This window comes from Antechinus flavipes, chromosome 5 (genome assembly GCF_016432865.1).
Source record: "Antechinus flavipes isolate AdamAnt ecotype Samford, QLD, Australia chromosome 5, AdamAnt_v2, whole genome shotgun sequence".
Classification (NCBI taxonomy): Eukaryota; Metazoa; Chordata; class Mammalia; order Dasyuromorphia; family Dasyuridae; genus Antechinus; species Antechinus flavipes.
This window is the reverse complement of record NC_067402.1, coordinates 36,733,731-36,749,370: the sequence shown is the minus strand read 5'-3', so window position 1 is coordinate 36,749,370 and position 15,640 is coordinate 36,733,731. Positions and strand designations below refer to the sequence as shown.

General features: G+C 34.5%; 1 protein-coding gene across 1 annotated transcript in view; it reads right to left on the bottom strand.

Moving 5' to 3' along the window:
* Nucleotides 1–5,092: 5,092 nt before the first annotated feature.
* Nucleotides 5,093–15,640, bottom strand: part of COL6A5 (collagen type VI alpha 5 chain) — a 108,117-nt gene continuing 97,569 nt past the window's right edge. The window contains 6 exon segments of the mRNA XM_051962342.1: nt 5,093–6,770; nt 9,427–9,665; nt 10,589–10,685; nt 12,915–13,604; nt 15,156–15,242; nt 15,482–15,559. Of these exon segments, the coding sequence (XP_051818302.1) occupies nt 6,751–6,770; nt 9,427–9,665; nt 10,589–10,685; nt 12,915–13,604; nt 15,156–15,242; nt 15,482–15,559 (1,211 nt within the window). The 3' untranslated portion in view covers nt 5,093–6,750.

Here is a 15,640-nt window from a genome sequence, read left to right as displayed (position 1 = left end):
ATAGAGTTTTCCAGTTGGCTAATAAGTTTCGCCATATTTCTCTCCTCCACTCACACAAATACATCTTTTTTTAAAAAAAAATTAAAATGTATAGCTTTACAGGAGGAATATATACTGAAAAATATAGATAGTATAAAAAGCAAAAAGTATCAATAAAAATGATTTAAACTAGGTTTTCCCCCTCACCTCACTAGCATTGTCTCTTCCCCATCCCATGCTCCTTCTCTCATACCATGCTGACATGTGCATCTTTGCAATCTGCCGTATCTTATTACCACCATTACCAACCACCGTTACCATTACCGATGTATTATTATCATTAGGTGCTCTACATCTCTTTGTTTTCCTTTGAGAAAGCCACAATTTTGAATCTTTAAAGAGCACAGAATTTTGAGATTCATAATCAAATATCACCACGGGAAGAATACTGGTGTTCAAAAGATATAGTTTTATGTAAAGAATGAGCTTGAGATTAGTGTAAAAAAAAATCTGATTTAACAAATGCAATGCAGTGTACTCCACTTTTACTCTTCTATGTACCCTTAGACCATTGATTCTTTTTAGTATCCTTTATCAGCACTAATGGACTGAGTGAGTAGCCTTTCCTCATGATCTGAGTGATACACAGTTTTCACACACTTGGTTTTTCCTCTACAGATTGATAGTCTTCATCTATTTAGTGTCCTCCTTTCAGTTTCATCTCATAAGTGTTCTTGCAATGATCTGGCTGGATTAGGTTCCACCTCAAGCTTCCTTCAAACTCTTTTTCCAATTCTTTTTTTTTTTTTTTGCTCTTTTATTATAATAGATTCATAATCTTTTATTTGCTTCATTGTAATGCTTTAAAATGAGCTTCTATTTTAAACCCATGTTACTTTTACTTCTTCTTGGTGAGGAGATCAAATATTTGTCATCCAAGTTTATTTCTGAACTTTGGGAGCTTTCTTATTATGGTGACTATTTTACATTTATTTCTTCTACATTGGAACTATCCCTGTGAACTATCAATATATCACAGCTTAGCAAAAGAAATTAAATGAGAATTTGGGGAGAGTTTTGCAGAAGCCTCAGACAACACACAAAGGCCAGCAAATGACATAGAAATAGGATTTTTACTTTACATGTAGCCTTTTACCAAATACTTAATCTAAAATTTACAATGATAGTGTAAATACGCCATAAAAGAAAAAGAAAAAATTCAGATTTCTTCAGTAGCATGAAATTAGGGCCAAAATTTTTACATGGGTTTCCAGATTATGGAGGTATCATGCCCCTAACTTCTGCAATGTAGAGGGATAACTATATATTGTTTAAATTTGTCAATGGAATGGGATGATTGAAACACATATCTTTACTTTCATCCATTTTCCATTTTCCCCCAATGTTTATTGTTTATTTAAATAAACTGAGATGGAACTGCTATATTTGCATGCGACTTTTTACCTTTATTCTTTCTTATAATTTAATGGCTTTCTTAATATTTATAATTATTTTATTTTATTAATTATTTGCCAATTACATGTAAAATTTTTTAAACAATTTTCTTTTAAATTTGAGTTTGAAATTCTCTTTCCTTCTCTCCCACCTGCTAAAGAAGGCAAGTAATTTGACATCAATTACATATCTGAAGTCATGCAAGGCATAATTCCATATGAGCCATGTTGCAAAATAATAATGAACCAAATAATAATAATAAAGAGTGTTAAAAAAGTGTGCTTCAATCTGCAATCAGAGTTTATCAGGTTTCTCTTATTGGAAGTAGCTAGCATTTTTTTCAACACTGATCTGAGATCATAAGTCTTCCATGGTTGATCATTGTACAATATTGCATTACTATATAAAATGTTTTGCTTCTGCTCATTTCACTTTGGATGAGTTCATATTAGTCTTCCCATGTTTTTTAATGAAACTATTCTGCTCTTCATTTTTTATAATACAATAGTATTTCATCGCAATGATATATCATAATTTGTTCAGCCATTACTCAATTGATGGGTGTCCCCTTGATTTCCAATATTTTGCACAAATAGGTCATTTCCCCTTTTCTTTAACTTCATTAGGCTACAGACCTAGAAGTGGTCAAAGGGTATGTATGCACTGTTTATAGCCCTTTGGATATAGTCCCAAATTGTTCTCCAGAATGGCTGGAACAGTTCACAACTCCATCAACGATACATTAGTATTCTGATTTTTCCACATCCCCTCCAACATTTGTTGTTTTCTTTTTCTGTATTAGCTGATCTGATAAGTATGAGGTTATAATCTCAGTGTGCATTTCTCTAACAAATAGTGCATTTTTTATGTGACTATTAATAGCTTTGATTCTTTTTTTTTTTTGAAAACTACCTGGTTTGAAATCTGGAACTGCTGGGTCACCTTCCTTCATTTACCCCCCATTGATTTCCTTTTTTTGGCCTTTTGTTCTTCCAGTTGAATTTTGTTACTATTTTTTTTCTATTTCTATAAAATAATTGTTTGATTGGTATGACACTAGATAAGTAAATTAGCTTAGTTACAATTAGTATTTTTATGATCTTGCCTTGGCCTACCCATACGCAGTTAATAATTCTCCAACTGTTTACAGCTGTCTTTATTTCTATGAAAAGTGTTTCTTTTGTTTTATTTATTTATTTTAAACTTAAATATAACTAGTAAAAAAAAAATGCCATGTCCACAGTGAAGCATAAGAGAGGATTCAAAATATAAAGAATTAAATTTCCATTTTAAGACAGTCCATCCAATACTATATACATAGTGTTCAGAGCTATCCATCTTTTCTTTGATTCATTATAGATTTTTTTTTTTATTTCTGCTGGATACTTTTTACTTTATTTTTTCTTCTTCCTCCTAAAAGGCTGCAATTAAGTGCAGATATACACACATACATAATACATACATAAAATACACACACTTGTATATACAAACACATATACATATGCATAATATACATATACATATCTATAATCATGCACACATATATATACATATATTTTCATATGCATCTGTGTAAGACTGTTTTATGCTTATTTGTTCTCTCAGTGAAGGTGGATAACATTTTTTTATATATATCCAAGTCTTTTCATATTTTTCCAATATTATTTAAATAATCTAAACCAATATTAACATGGCTGACAAAGTATAGCTTACCTATTTTTCTCTTTTGATTAAATCTATTTTGGCTTTAACTTTGAGATCATGATTACTATTCTTGCTTTTTATATAATAAATTATACTCCTCATCTTTATTTTATATTTGTGTGTATCTCTTATTTTCCATTCTTCCTTTGCTTTATTTCTACCTGCTACCTTGCCCTCCTATTACCTAATCTGCTAACACCTTTCTCCTCCTCATGAATTCTTCTTTGTTCCCCTCCCCCAACCCTCTTCCTTTGTCCTCTTGTTTCTATCTGAATTAACAGTCTTTTTTTATCCTTCCAAATATTTATATGTTTCCTCTTTATTCCACTCCTATTAATTTAGTGTTTTGTAATTGTGTTCGTATAATCTCTGGATTTGTCTTGGCAAGTAGACTCAAAAGTATTTTATATTGTCTGTCATTATTTTAAGTGATATTTCTCTTTCTGTCTCTAACTGTTGGGTTTTGTTGGTACTATATAGAAATGTTGATGATTGGTGTGGGATTATTTTATATTTTGCAACTTTGCTGAATTTTTTGATTATTTCATCTAATTTTTTAGTTGAATGCTGTGAGTTCTCACATAACATCATATCATCTGCAAAGAGTGATTGTTTTGTTTCCTCCTTGTTTATTTTTATTCCTTCAATTTCTTTTCTTTCTTTTTTTTTTATTGCTACAGCTAGCATTTCCACTACAATATTGCACAATAGTGGTGATCATGGACATCCTTGCTTCACTCCAAATCTTATTGGGAAAGCTTTAAGTGCATACCCATTATAAAGAATGTTTATCCTTAGTTATATACATACATATATATATCTTACCATTTTAAGAAAGGCTTCATTGTTTCCCATATTTTTTAGTGTTTTTAATAGGAATGAGTGTTGTATTTTGTCACTTATGGTTTTGATACTTAAGTCAGGAAGAGTAAAAACAGAGGGGAAAAAAGATACGCCAATTTCCTTAATGAATATCAATACAAAATGAAATTTGTGTCATACAAGGATTTTGGTAAGACTCTTTTTTTATTTATTTTTTCAAATAATTTATGTAGTATTGGGATTCCTTAATTGCTTTGCAGAATTCACTTGTAAATCCATCTGGTCTTAGGGATTTTTTTTTAATGCAGCTCATTGATGGCTTGTTCAATTTTTTTTTCTAAGATTAAGTTATTTAAGTATTCTATTTCCTGTTTTATTAATCTTATAATCTTGTAAACTTGTAAATATTTATAAATTTCAATTAAATTATCAGTTTTACTGATATGTAGAAAAGCAAAATAACTCTTAATAATTGCTTTAATTTCATCTTTACTGGTATTGTATTCACCATTTTCATTTTTGATATCAGTAATTTGATTTTTTTACAAAATCAAATAAACTAATGATTTATTCCTAGTTTTATCAATTCAATTTTTTTAAACTTTCCATTTTATTACTCTCCTTTGATTTTCAGGATGTCCATTTTAGTATTTAGTTGGAGCTTTTAATTTGATCTTTTTCTAGTTCTTTTCATTGCATGCCAAATTCATTGATCTGCTCCTTCTTTCTTTTATTGTTATAGGCATCTAGAGATATAAATTATTTTTCCTAAGTGTTGCTCTGGCTGCATCCCACAAGTTTTTGAATATTATCTCATTATCATCATCTTCTTTAATGAAATTATTGATTGTTCCTATGACTTGTTCTTTTACTCATTCTTTATGATTAGATTGTTTTATTTCCAATTAACTTTTTTGAATCAATTTTATGTTTCCAATTATATATAAAAAGTTTTTAGTGTTCATTTGAAATTTTTCTTGAGTTCCAAATTCTCTTTTCCTTCCTTTCCTCATCCCTTCCCTAATACAGCAAGCAATTTGATATAGGTTATACATGTGTAATCACTCAAAACATTTCCATATTTGTCATGTTTTTAAAGAAAACACAGACCAAAAAAAAATCACACAAAAAATAAGTGAAAAATAATATGCTTTAATCTGCATTCAGATTCCATCTGTTCTTTCTCTGGAGGGGGATATCATTTTTCATCATTCCTTAGGAATTGACTTGGATCCTTGTATTGCTGAGAATAACTAAGCCATTCACAATTGATTATCATATAGTATTGCTGTTGTCATATACAATGTTCTCCTCAATGAGGAATGCTCAATTCACAATTTCATTCAATTCATCTAAGTCTTTCCATCTCTGGTTTACGAAATCCTGAAGCTGCTGCTGTTTCTGTCATCATCATCTAGGTCCATCTTTGGTCTTTCATCCATGTGAGCTGTAGGCCTACCTCTTCCCTTATGTCACAGATCTCTCTTTCTGACTTCTTATATGAGATCAAGTTGGGAAAAATATGTCATTCTGACCTTTTGTTGGCTCTGCCAACCCAGAATTCAATTTGGGTCATTATTTTAAAGTTGTTTAAAGAGGGGGGAGGGGTGTTAGGAGAAGTCAGCTAAGCATTTTCTCTACTCTATCTTCTTGGTTCCCTGAATTGATTCATTATAATTTAATTTCAAACTTTGTTTTAATATGTTCATCATCAGATAGCTCACTCTCAGAAATGTCTATGTCAATAAGTCATTTATTATTCCTTTAGAAATAGTCGATTCTGGGGCAGCTAGTTGGTGTAGTAGATAAATCACCAGGCTTGAATTCAGGAGGATCTGAGTTCAAATCTGGCCTCAGATGCTTAACACTCCCTTAGCTGTGTGACCCTGGGCAAGTCACTTAACCCCAATTGCCTCAGCAAAAAAACAAAACAAAACAAAAAGAAATAGTCAATTCCTTTTTTATTGGTCTTATTATTTGATACTTATCATGTAGCTCTTAAAGAAAATGTGATATATAACTGGAATTTATTAAGTCTCTGATTTTTAATTTATTTCTTAATCCTAAACAATATTTTCCAACTTTTAAAAAACTATCCTAACTTTTGTATTAAGTTATTGCATAACAATGTAAATGTTACCAAATTTAGAGAATATCTCTAGTTCTTCTCTGCAATAAAGATTGGCCCATTAGGTTTTTTTTTTTTTTTGTTTTGTTTTGTTTTGTTTTATTTTGTTTATGCTCATTAAGAGCTCTGAAAGGAGAAACCCCTGAATCACCTAAGAACGGATGTTTTTGTTACCTATGAGATTTTTTCTTTCCTATTTTTTCTTACTTATGCTTGATAGACTTTTTTTAACTTGAGAAAATCATAGGATAATAATTTCAGAGCAGGAAGGTATCTTAGAGGTTGTCAAATCCAAACTCCTCATTTTACTGGTGAAGAAACTAAAGCATGGAGACAGTTGACTTGCTCAAGATCACACAATCAGTCAGTGTATGAAGCAGTATTTGAACCCAGGAATTCTTGTCTTTAAAGCTAGGGCCCTATAGAACCTCCATTAGGGAAAGTATTTTCCTAGATAAAAGATTGCTCACTCTATCTCTTACTATTATTCTTATTATTATTTTGGTTGGCCAAATCCCTCTGCATACTATATTACATTCAACATTGGGAATTCACAATCTAGACAAAAGACTGACAGGTCCTCAATAGACAACATAAAAAACACAATTGTACAAGAACTCACAACATACACGACAAGTCACATCTTGTGTGTAATAAGGTTATCATCTTACATCTCCATCATCTGAAAAAGAAAAAGAAATCTTTTTTTCTAAGTGAATTAACAATATCATGTATCAGATGAATCATGCATCAAATTAATACAATTTTCCCCTATGTCCTTTCTATGCTTTTTACTTCTCATGAGGGATACCTGTCAGAAGTTGATGTTTTTAGGCATACAAATGAGAACTCTAAACTGAGACCCACTGATAAAGTGATGCATAAGCAGAAATTCGGGCAAGAGTCCAGATCTTTTGATTTATACCAGATACTTTTTGTAGAGATTTTTAGAGGAAAAAAAAAAGACTATGATGGCTGGCATAAAGAGAAAAGAAATCTGGTTTCTTTTCTAAAGGAAATTGTTAAAAATCTGTAGTTGTATACATCTATCCGATATATCTCTTCAGCATGAACCAGTATAGAAATCTGCATACTGGGCAAGATGAGTGAAGTGAAGCTAGGTCTCTGAAAATAATCTTAATTCCTTCATAGAGAAATAATTGGATATTTTTGAAATATAATTGATACAAAAACAAGTATCCACAATGACCTTTTACTTTAGTTTCTATGAAGTCAACCATCTCTCATCACATAATTGTTCATAAAATATTGATGGGATATGTACGATAAAATTTCTTTGGGTACTAACTTTATGGTCACATTGCTACTGATTAGTTTCCCAACCACTGTTTACCTACTTACTCCTGAGGTCTTACTTAAAGTTTTTTATTTTTTAATAACTTTTTATTGACAGAACCCATGCCAGGGTAATTTTTTACAGCATTATCCCTTGCACTCACTTCTGTTCCGATTTTTCCCCTTCCTCCCTCCACCCCCTCCCCTAGATGGCAAGCAATCCTTTACATGTTAAATAGGTTACAGTATATCCTAGATACAATATATGTGTGCAGAACCAAAAAGTTTTCTTGTTGCACAGGGAGAATTGAATTCAGAAGGTATAAATAACCTGGGAAGAAAAACAAAAATGCAAGCAGTTTATATTCATTTCCCAGTGTTCTTTCTTTGGGTGTAGCTGTTTCTGTCCATCTTTGATCAATTAAAGCTCTCTTTATCGAAGAGATCCACTTCCATCAGAATACATCCTCAAACAGTATCGTTGTTGAGGTATATAATGATCTCCTGGTTCTGCTCATTTCACTCAGCATCAGTTCATGTAAGTCTCGCCAGTCCTCTCTGTATTCATCCCGCTGGTCATTTCTTACAGAACAATAATATTCCATAACATTCATATACCACAATTTACCCAACCACTCTCCAATTGATGGGCATCCATTCATTTTCCAGTTTCTAGCCACTACAAACAGGGCTGCCACAAACATTTTGGCACAAACAGGTCCCTTTCCCTTCTTTAGTATCTCTTTGGGGTATAAGCCCAGAAGTAGCACTGCTGGATCAAAGAGTATGCACAGTTTGATAACTTTTTGAGCATAGTTCCAAATTTACTTACAGTTTTCATCTCACTATCAGTCTAGCTTTAAAAGCAACAACTTGACTCTGTTGTGCTCCATACCCTTTCTTGCTTTCTGGTCCTCTTCCTTCCATGAAATCCCCATATCAAGACTCGCCCTTGCTGGAAACTACTAGCTATCTCGCTCAGGGACACCCACCTATTTCTGACATCATCAGTAGGAAACCACTCAGATATTCCTGAGGTAGAGCCCCACCTGTCACTATGGAAGATCTAGACCCCTTCAATGCTAGGCAGAAGACCCTGTTAGACCATCCCACATGGAAGAAGTGGAAGAATGATGGAGAACTTGGCATAGCATGGGTATCTGTGGACACTTCTCCCATGAGCATTCATCCCTTCCTACTCTTTTTGCAGCATCAGGATCAATTCACCCAAAGTCCAGCCTTTTTGCCAAGATGTATCTTACTCCTATAGTCTTCTTATCTTTCAGGTGACAGTTTTACTGCTGAATACTTGCTCCCTATTTCCTTTTTCTTTTCTTAATCCCTTTCCTCTAAATTTAAGGCCTTTTTCTTATGGGAAGTTAAAACTCATCCACAATAAAAGCTTATCTTTTAGGCGGGTTTTCACTTTAGAAATCTCCAAGATCCTTCCCAAAAAACAACTTATTTTATCCCAGCCCTTCCTCATTATAGGTACTCTTTCTTCATATTTATCACTCCTAAATATTTCTCATAATTTTTTTTCTTTTCTTTTTAAAACTTTTTCATGATCCTTCTTTTTCTTTTATATATTTGCCTGATTATTTTTTCTTAAATCACTTAGAATCCAGTTCTTCCTCTCAGCTATCTTTTTTAACTTCATCCTCTTTTGCTCCTCTTATTTTTCTCCCAATTCAATCCTCTCTCATTTTTATTCTCCTTTGATTCTCTTCCATTCTTTTTCTCTCTCTATTTCTCCCTCTCTTCCTCCGCTCTCTCTATCATTCTCTCTCTACAATTAAGCTTTATCTTTCTGTCCTTTGTGTTTAGCCAAATATACTCAAGGAAAAGAAAGGTAATGAAAAGACCAACTCTTCAAGGGAGACTAAATTCATTTGGACTAGACTCAAGGCTCTAAATTCCAGATGCTTCTAGGTCTTAGGCAACTTATTTTCTCCTCATCTGTTCGAAGCCTAAATGAGATATACTAGTTTGGGTTTTTCTTTCCCTTATATGGGATCCAAATTCTGGAAATTGTTAATTACCTTTGTTAGTTTTTTGTTCATCTTCAATGGAAGAGGTATTGGACCATGGTGTTTCCTGATCATTCATTGAGACTTCCCCAGTAGAAAACAGATGGTGTAGCTCATGGAAAAAGTCAAAAATGTCTCCAGATTTAACACTGTGATTGCCCTCTAAAATAACCAGGTGAGGCTCTTCAGAATCATATTCATCAGAGAAGATGTTCTTTTCTGCCTCCATCTCATATCTCTCAGGAAGAAGACTAAACAGAAAGAAGGAATAAGAAAGACCCAGCATACATTCAGTCATAGTGGTGATTCCTAATGATATAACACAAATCAAATACCATGGATTATGTGGCTGGAACCATATGTACATCATCACAAGATCTGAATTAAATGAAATCCAAGAATATTCCAACAGGGAATGGACCCGTCATATGTCTCAAGGTTTTTCCAATGTCAAACATCATTGAATTTTTATAGAGCAGGGCCTATGATTGCAAAGTAAAGATGCCAGAAAAGTTTTTTTGGAAGGTCAACCCTGGTGAAATGCTTCAAGTTCTTTGGTTCCTACTTTCTAAAATAGCATCTTCTTGACAATTCTGTCATTTTCTCCATTTTCTTCAGCCTCCTTCCATGCCTTACAGAATAGCTTCAGTTTAAGTAGCACTGGTCATGAGTGGGTCCAAATATGATAGTTCATTAGGGTTAATAGATATGGAAACTCCCTACACCAATAGATATAAGCAGCTTCTCTTTAACTTAGAATCTCTAGAGTCACTGAGAGGCCAGGTGATTTGCCTCCAAGGGCACAGATAGTAAGGTACAAGTAGAATTTAAATCTAGCTCTTCCCGAGTCTTCTGTTATATCACAGCAAGCAATATGGTTAAAAACATTCAAATTAAAACAAATATTTTGATTTTAAAAGCAAAAGCTTTCTTTCAAAGTATGTTAAGATGGAAAACAAAACAAAGCAAAGCAAAACTAGTCTTAAGGTCATAATCCTGTCTCCATCATTATCTCTGTGACCTTTCCACTTCAATAGGTCCTCCTTTCTCAATAAACAAAAAGAGAGAGGATGAAGTTAGACTAAACTAAACCCCTTATCCTGGAACCAAACTCCTCTTCATCTCGAAAGATACTCACTACTCATAAAGCTTTAGAGATACTTTCTCAACTCACAATATGGTGTGTTCTTCCTGAAGTTTCTTTGGTCTAGAAGAAGTCACATTCATGCATTTTGGAGCATAATCTGCAGGGGGATATTGGTTGATTGCACCTAACAAAAGAAAAAGATATAATTAGTTTTATATGTGCTAATTTTCAAGTTGCAATTTTCTTTTACAAAATAAATTTGTTTTTTCTTTTGTTGGCTTTCATAAAAAATAAAATTTAAAAATGTGTTCTATTTCAAAAGCTACTTTTTGTTATTGGTTTTTATGACCCCATTTGAGATTTTCTTGGGCAAAGATGCAAAGAATATATTTTCTTCTTTGGCTCATTTTACAGATAAGGGAACTAAGGCAACTAGGGTTAAGTGACTTGCCCAAAGTCACACAGTAGGAAGTGTCTGAAACCAAATTTGAACACATGAATTCCAGGCCTGGAGTTCTATCACTGTAGCACCACCTCATTGGCCCAACAGCTACTTTATTAAGTACAATATTAGGATTTCTCCTAATATGGAACACCATATTCCTGCTCTATAATTCACTACCTGGTGAGTTCCCTGTGGGTAGCAATGCATTTCAGTGAAAAAAGCACTTAACTTGGAGTCAAAAAAAGTAGATTTCAATCCTCCCTCTGCTGTTTTTTCCCTGGGTAAATCAGTTTTGCTTTCTGGGTTCAGTCTCTATATGTATAATGGTGGGCAGGCATGGGGGAAGAGAAAATTAGACTAGATGACCTCTAAGGTTCCTTCTTAGTCCAGATTTATGATACTTTTGGGCATTAGCTTCCTCATTTATTGAATGTGGGGATTGGAATATACTCTTTAAAATTCAAAATCCTATGATCTTCTAAGACTGAATTACTTCATGTTGGCAAGAATCCAATGACCATAGTCCTGGGCAACATGTCAAAATTTCAATCCATGCCTAATAATGCAGGATTCATTAATAGGAAATTGTCTAACTATCTTACTATCTTAGTTCAGTAGTAAAATCAACAATTTTTTTTTAAGGGGGAGCAGACCTTTGATTCTGAAGGTTTAAGGAACATTCACTGTAGAAACTACTTTTACCAGTAAAGGGCAGCTCCTACTCTCAACTTAGTCTTAGTGAGTGCCCAAGGTCACAATGCCAAGACATGTCAGAAGCAGAGTCTTGAAACCAGACCTTTCTGACTCCAAATATGGTTCCTTATCAAACATACCAATCTGGGTCTTGAAAAAAGATACTTATTAGCTGCATGAGCAAATCACTTAACCCTGTTTGACTCAGCTTCCTTATCTGTAAAATTATCTGGAGGAGGAAATGGCAACACACTTCCATATCTCTGCCAAGAAAATCCCAAATGGGGTCACAGTCAGGCGTGACTGAAAAAAATCTCAGTAACAACAACAAAAATCTTGAAAATTAGTGGAGGAAAAATAGATTTTAAATCAGTTTTTCTTTCATATCTGGAAAGAAGTCATAGAGGAGAGAAAAACTTCCCTTCACTGCTTTCCAGAGTCTTAAGATAAAGCCAAAAGAAGCTGGGAGGCGGCCTGGGAAATGGGCCTCGATATAGGGTGTAAATTGTGGTGAACCCTCTGGAAAAATCTCACCAAGCTGGCAAACGGACTGGAAATTGCTGAAGAAGGGCATATGTTGGCTTTATCCCAATGCAGGCTAAGCGCCCTTTGGGGACTTAACAGATGTGCTTGGGAGGCAAAGCTACTGTCTATTTTTCTTCCCCTGCCCCTCTCCGCTGAACTCTGCAAATCCACCCTGGAAAACCCTGCATCTTTCTTTGAACCTTGTCCTTTAGATTTAGTAAGTGGGGTAGGAAAAAGCTCTGTGGTCTCATGGGAGCTCAGGAGATACAATGGAATTTTGTTATAATCTTTTAGCACCAAAGATCACAGATTTAGACTTAGAAAGGACCCCATTAAGCCCAAATCTTTTACTTTTCAGATAAGGAAACTGAGAACCAGACTTGGCAAGGTCACACAGGCAGGAAGGAGCAGAGTCAGGATTCAAATCCACCTCCTCTGACACAGCCTTCTTTCTTCAATTACAAAACACAGAACTTCATACGAATGAATAATTATTGCAATCTCAACAGGGTCAATCCTAAATAATACAAAAGGACCCAATGAAGCAACTTCGTTCCAAAATTAGCTTTATGGATCCTGGTCCCTGAGGGCAATGGGGCACCGAGAGCCAGGCTAACAGTCCCTTTGCTGGGTTTCTCATTACCTCGTTCCTCCTCAGTAACAATGACTTCCAGGAATCTGAGATTGGCCCTAACATGTCTCCCTCAGAGCCATTGAAAAGCAAAAGAAGAGAAATATTTAATGACTTACGTCTGACTGAATGGAGAAACGGTTTGATGAACCTCACGATATAGTCAAAGTCAGGTTTATGAATTCTGCCCAGCTGGACCAAGTGATGCTCCAGGGGCGGGCTGGCAAGCTCTTCCAGCTCTTTGTCATTGTGCGTGGGGCCAAAGGACAACACAAAGATGGTGTAGCCTTGGCACCTGGCTCTCAGAGCTTCTTCCTTTAAGGCTTTTTGGTCCAAATAGTGGGTCTCTCCAGCAGATATCACAAAGATAACTTTGTTTTTCCTCAGGTTGGGTGCGTCTGAGAAGATGTTATCAATTGTCCACTTCAGGGCATGGCCAACAAATGACTCGCCATTCAGGGGCTGAAGAGCTTCCCTCACGTGGCTTTTCATTTGAGGGACATTGTTGTAAGTAACTAAATCAAACTCCAGGTGAACTGGGCACTCTTCTGTGTTGGGCCTATAGCCCTGGGGGGAGTAACTCAGGAGGGCTACTCTGTCTCCTACGGGGGAGCTCACTGGGTCTGGGGCAATGTAAAAGTAGTCAAGCACCGAGACCAGAAATTCTTTTATTTCCTGAAACTCAGAACTTTCCACATTCCGTGAAGAGTCAAGGAGGAAAACCACATCCATAAAAATGTTTTCCAGAGACTGTGTGCCGGGCTCCAAAGTGGGGCTGGATTCTTCTTTTTCTCCACGACTATCATCTCCTGCAACAGATTTTCTCATGTTACTCATTTTAAGTGGGAGAGAATAAATTCTGAGGTCTTAGAACATCAACAAAGTTCATGACATTAGAATATCATCAGAGAAGCTCATTGACTGTTTCAGTGTTGGATGGTCCAAGAGACCTCTAGATAGAAGAGGCAAAGGTTGGGGAAGGACACGGAAAAACAAGGTGCCATTTGTCAAGTACGTCAATATGCATCTGAATTGTGTACCTTGGCTCCAAAGGCAGTGGGGCACACAAAGGAGTTACCAGTATTAGTGGGACACACACGTGCCTACATGCACAAACATGTATTCTTGTGTATATGCAGCAAAATGTGGACATATTTTGAACCATGCACTTTTTTCTTCAAGTTAGGATAAAAATATGGAATTGCCTAAACACAGAATTGCCCCCAAATGATAAAGAACTGCTCTGTCTTTTCATTTCAGAAGAGAGAGGATGGAACTTTGAATGAAAACTGATATCCAAACTGATAAGTTGGTTAATTTTTCTGAACTAATTTTTTGCCCTTTTTATTCTTTATTATAAGGGATGGCTAGATGGAGACAGGAAAGACACATCAAGAAATGAATATGATATAAAAACAAGTTACCAACAGACTTATTTTTTTAATGGATACAAGAATTGATTTTTCAACCAAATCTTTTTTTTTTTTTAATTATTGTAGCTTTTTACTTACAAGATATATGCATGGGTAATTTTTCAGCTTTGATAATTGCAAGATCTTTTGTTCCAACTTTTCCTCTCTTTCCCCCTCCCCTTTCCCCCACATGACAGGTTGACCAATATATGTTAAATATTCAACCAAATCTTTTTGCTATAGGCCACTTACTCCCAATCCCGATCTTCTCTTGATTTTCTACTTATTCATTAATTCCTAGATCATATGGTATCAGTCTCTATGACATGGAATTATGACTGAGAGTATACACACTTTGTATCACTTGAACATTAAATTACTATCACTAAATTACTAAATACTATTACTAAATAACTTCTCCTGAGTTATTTATTAATATTAATATAGCATTATCGTTTTTATGTCATATCTACCTACTACACTTTAAGGTCCAAGAAGAAAGGGACCTTTTTTACATAAAGCCTGTATGTGTCCAAATGTCCATCATTGTTCTACACACTTAGTAGGCATTTAAATGTTTAAGAATTGAATCCTTATTTTAAAATTGACTGTAGATTATTGTTAATAAATTGTTTCATAAAAATAATACAAATGAATTTTTAAGAATATATATTTTTAGAGCTAAATTGACCATTTTTCTGTATTCAGAAAAACTGGGCTTCAAGGATAAGTCAACATTTTTCTTGACCATTTATAGTCATTCAATCCACAAAGATGTAAAGTGCCTACATGTGACTAGTTTTGTGTCAGATGCGTAGGTAACAATAAACAATTCCAGAATCCAGACTTTGAGGATTTATTCATAGAAAGAAGCTTAGACATTATTTTAGTCCAATTTCCATGGTAAAGAGAGAAGAACATCAACTCCTAAATGATGATGTGACTTACCTGCTATCAGATAGTCAGAGTCTGGCTTCAAATCCATATCCACCATCTCCACATCCATTGGTTTGTCTACTAAATGATATGGTTTTTCTGGATAAATGAGCGAATGAAAAAAGTATTAGGCACTTGTAATGTGCCAGGTTCTGGGCTAAATTCTGGAAATGAAAATGGCAGAATGAAACATTTCTATTTTTTTTTCCTTAATTGACAATACTACAAATCCAAAAATCTTAGGATGTAGACAAAGAAGGGATCTTGGTGATAATCTAATCCAACCTTCTCAATTTAGGAAGAAGGAACACATGGCCTTGAAAGAAGAAGTAACTTACCTAAAGTCATGAAGGTAGAGACAGGGTTCGTATCCATTTCCTCTGGCTCCACATCATGGCCATTATCTACTCTATTTTCTGTGTGGAAGAATAAATGAATTAATAGAGAAATAGAAAAGTATTTATTAGGCACCTCATGTGCTGGGCACTACTATAATA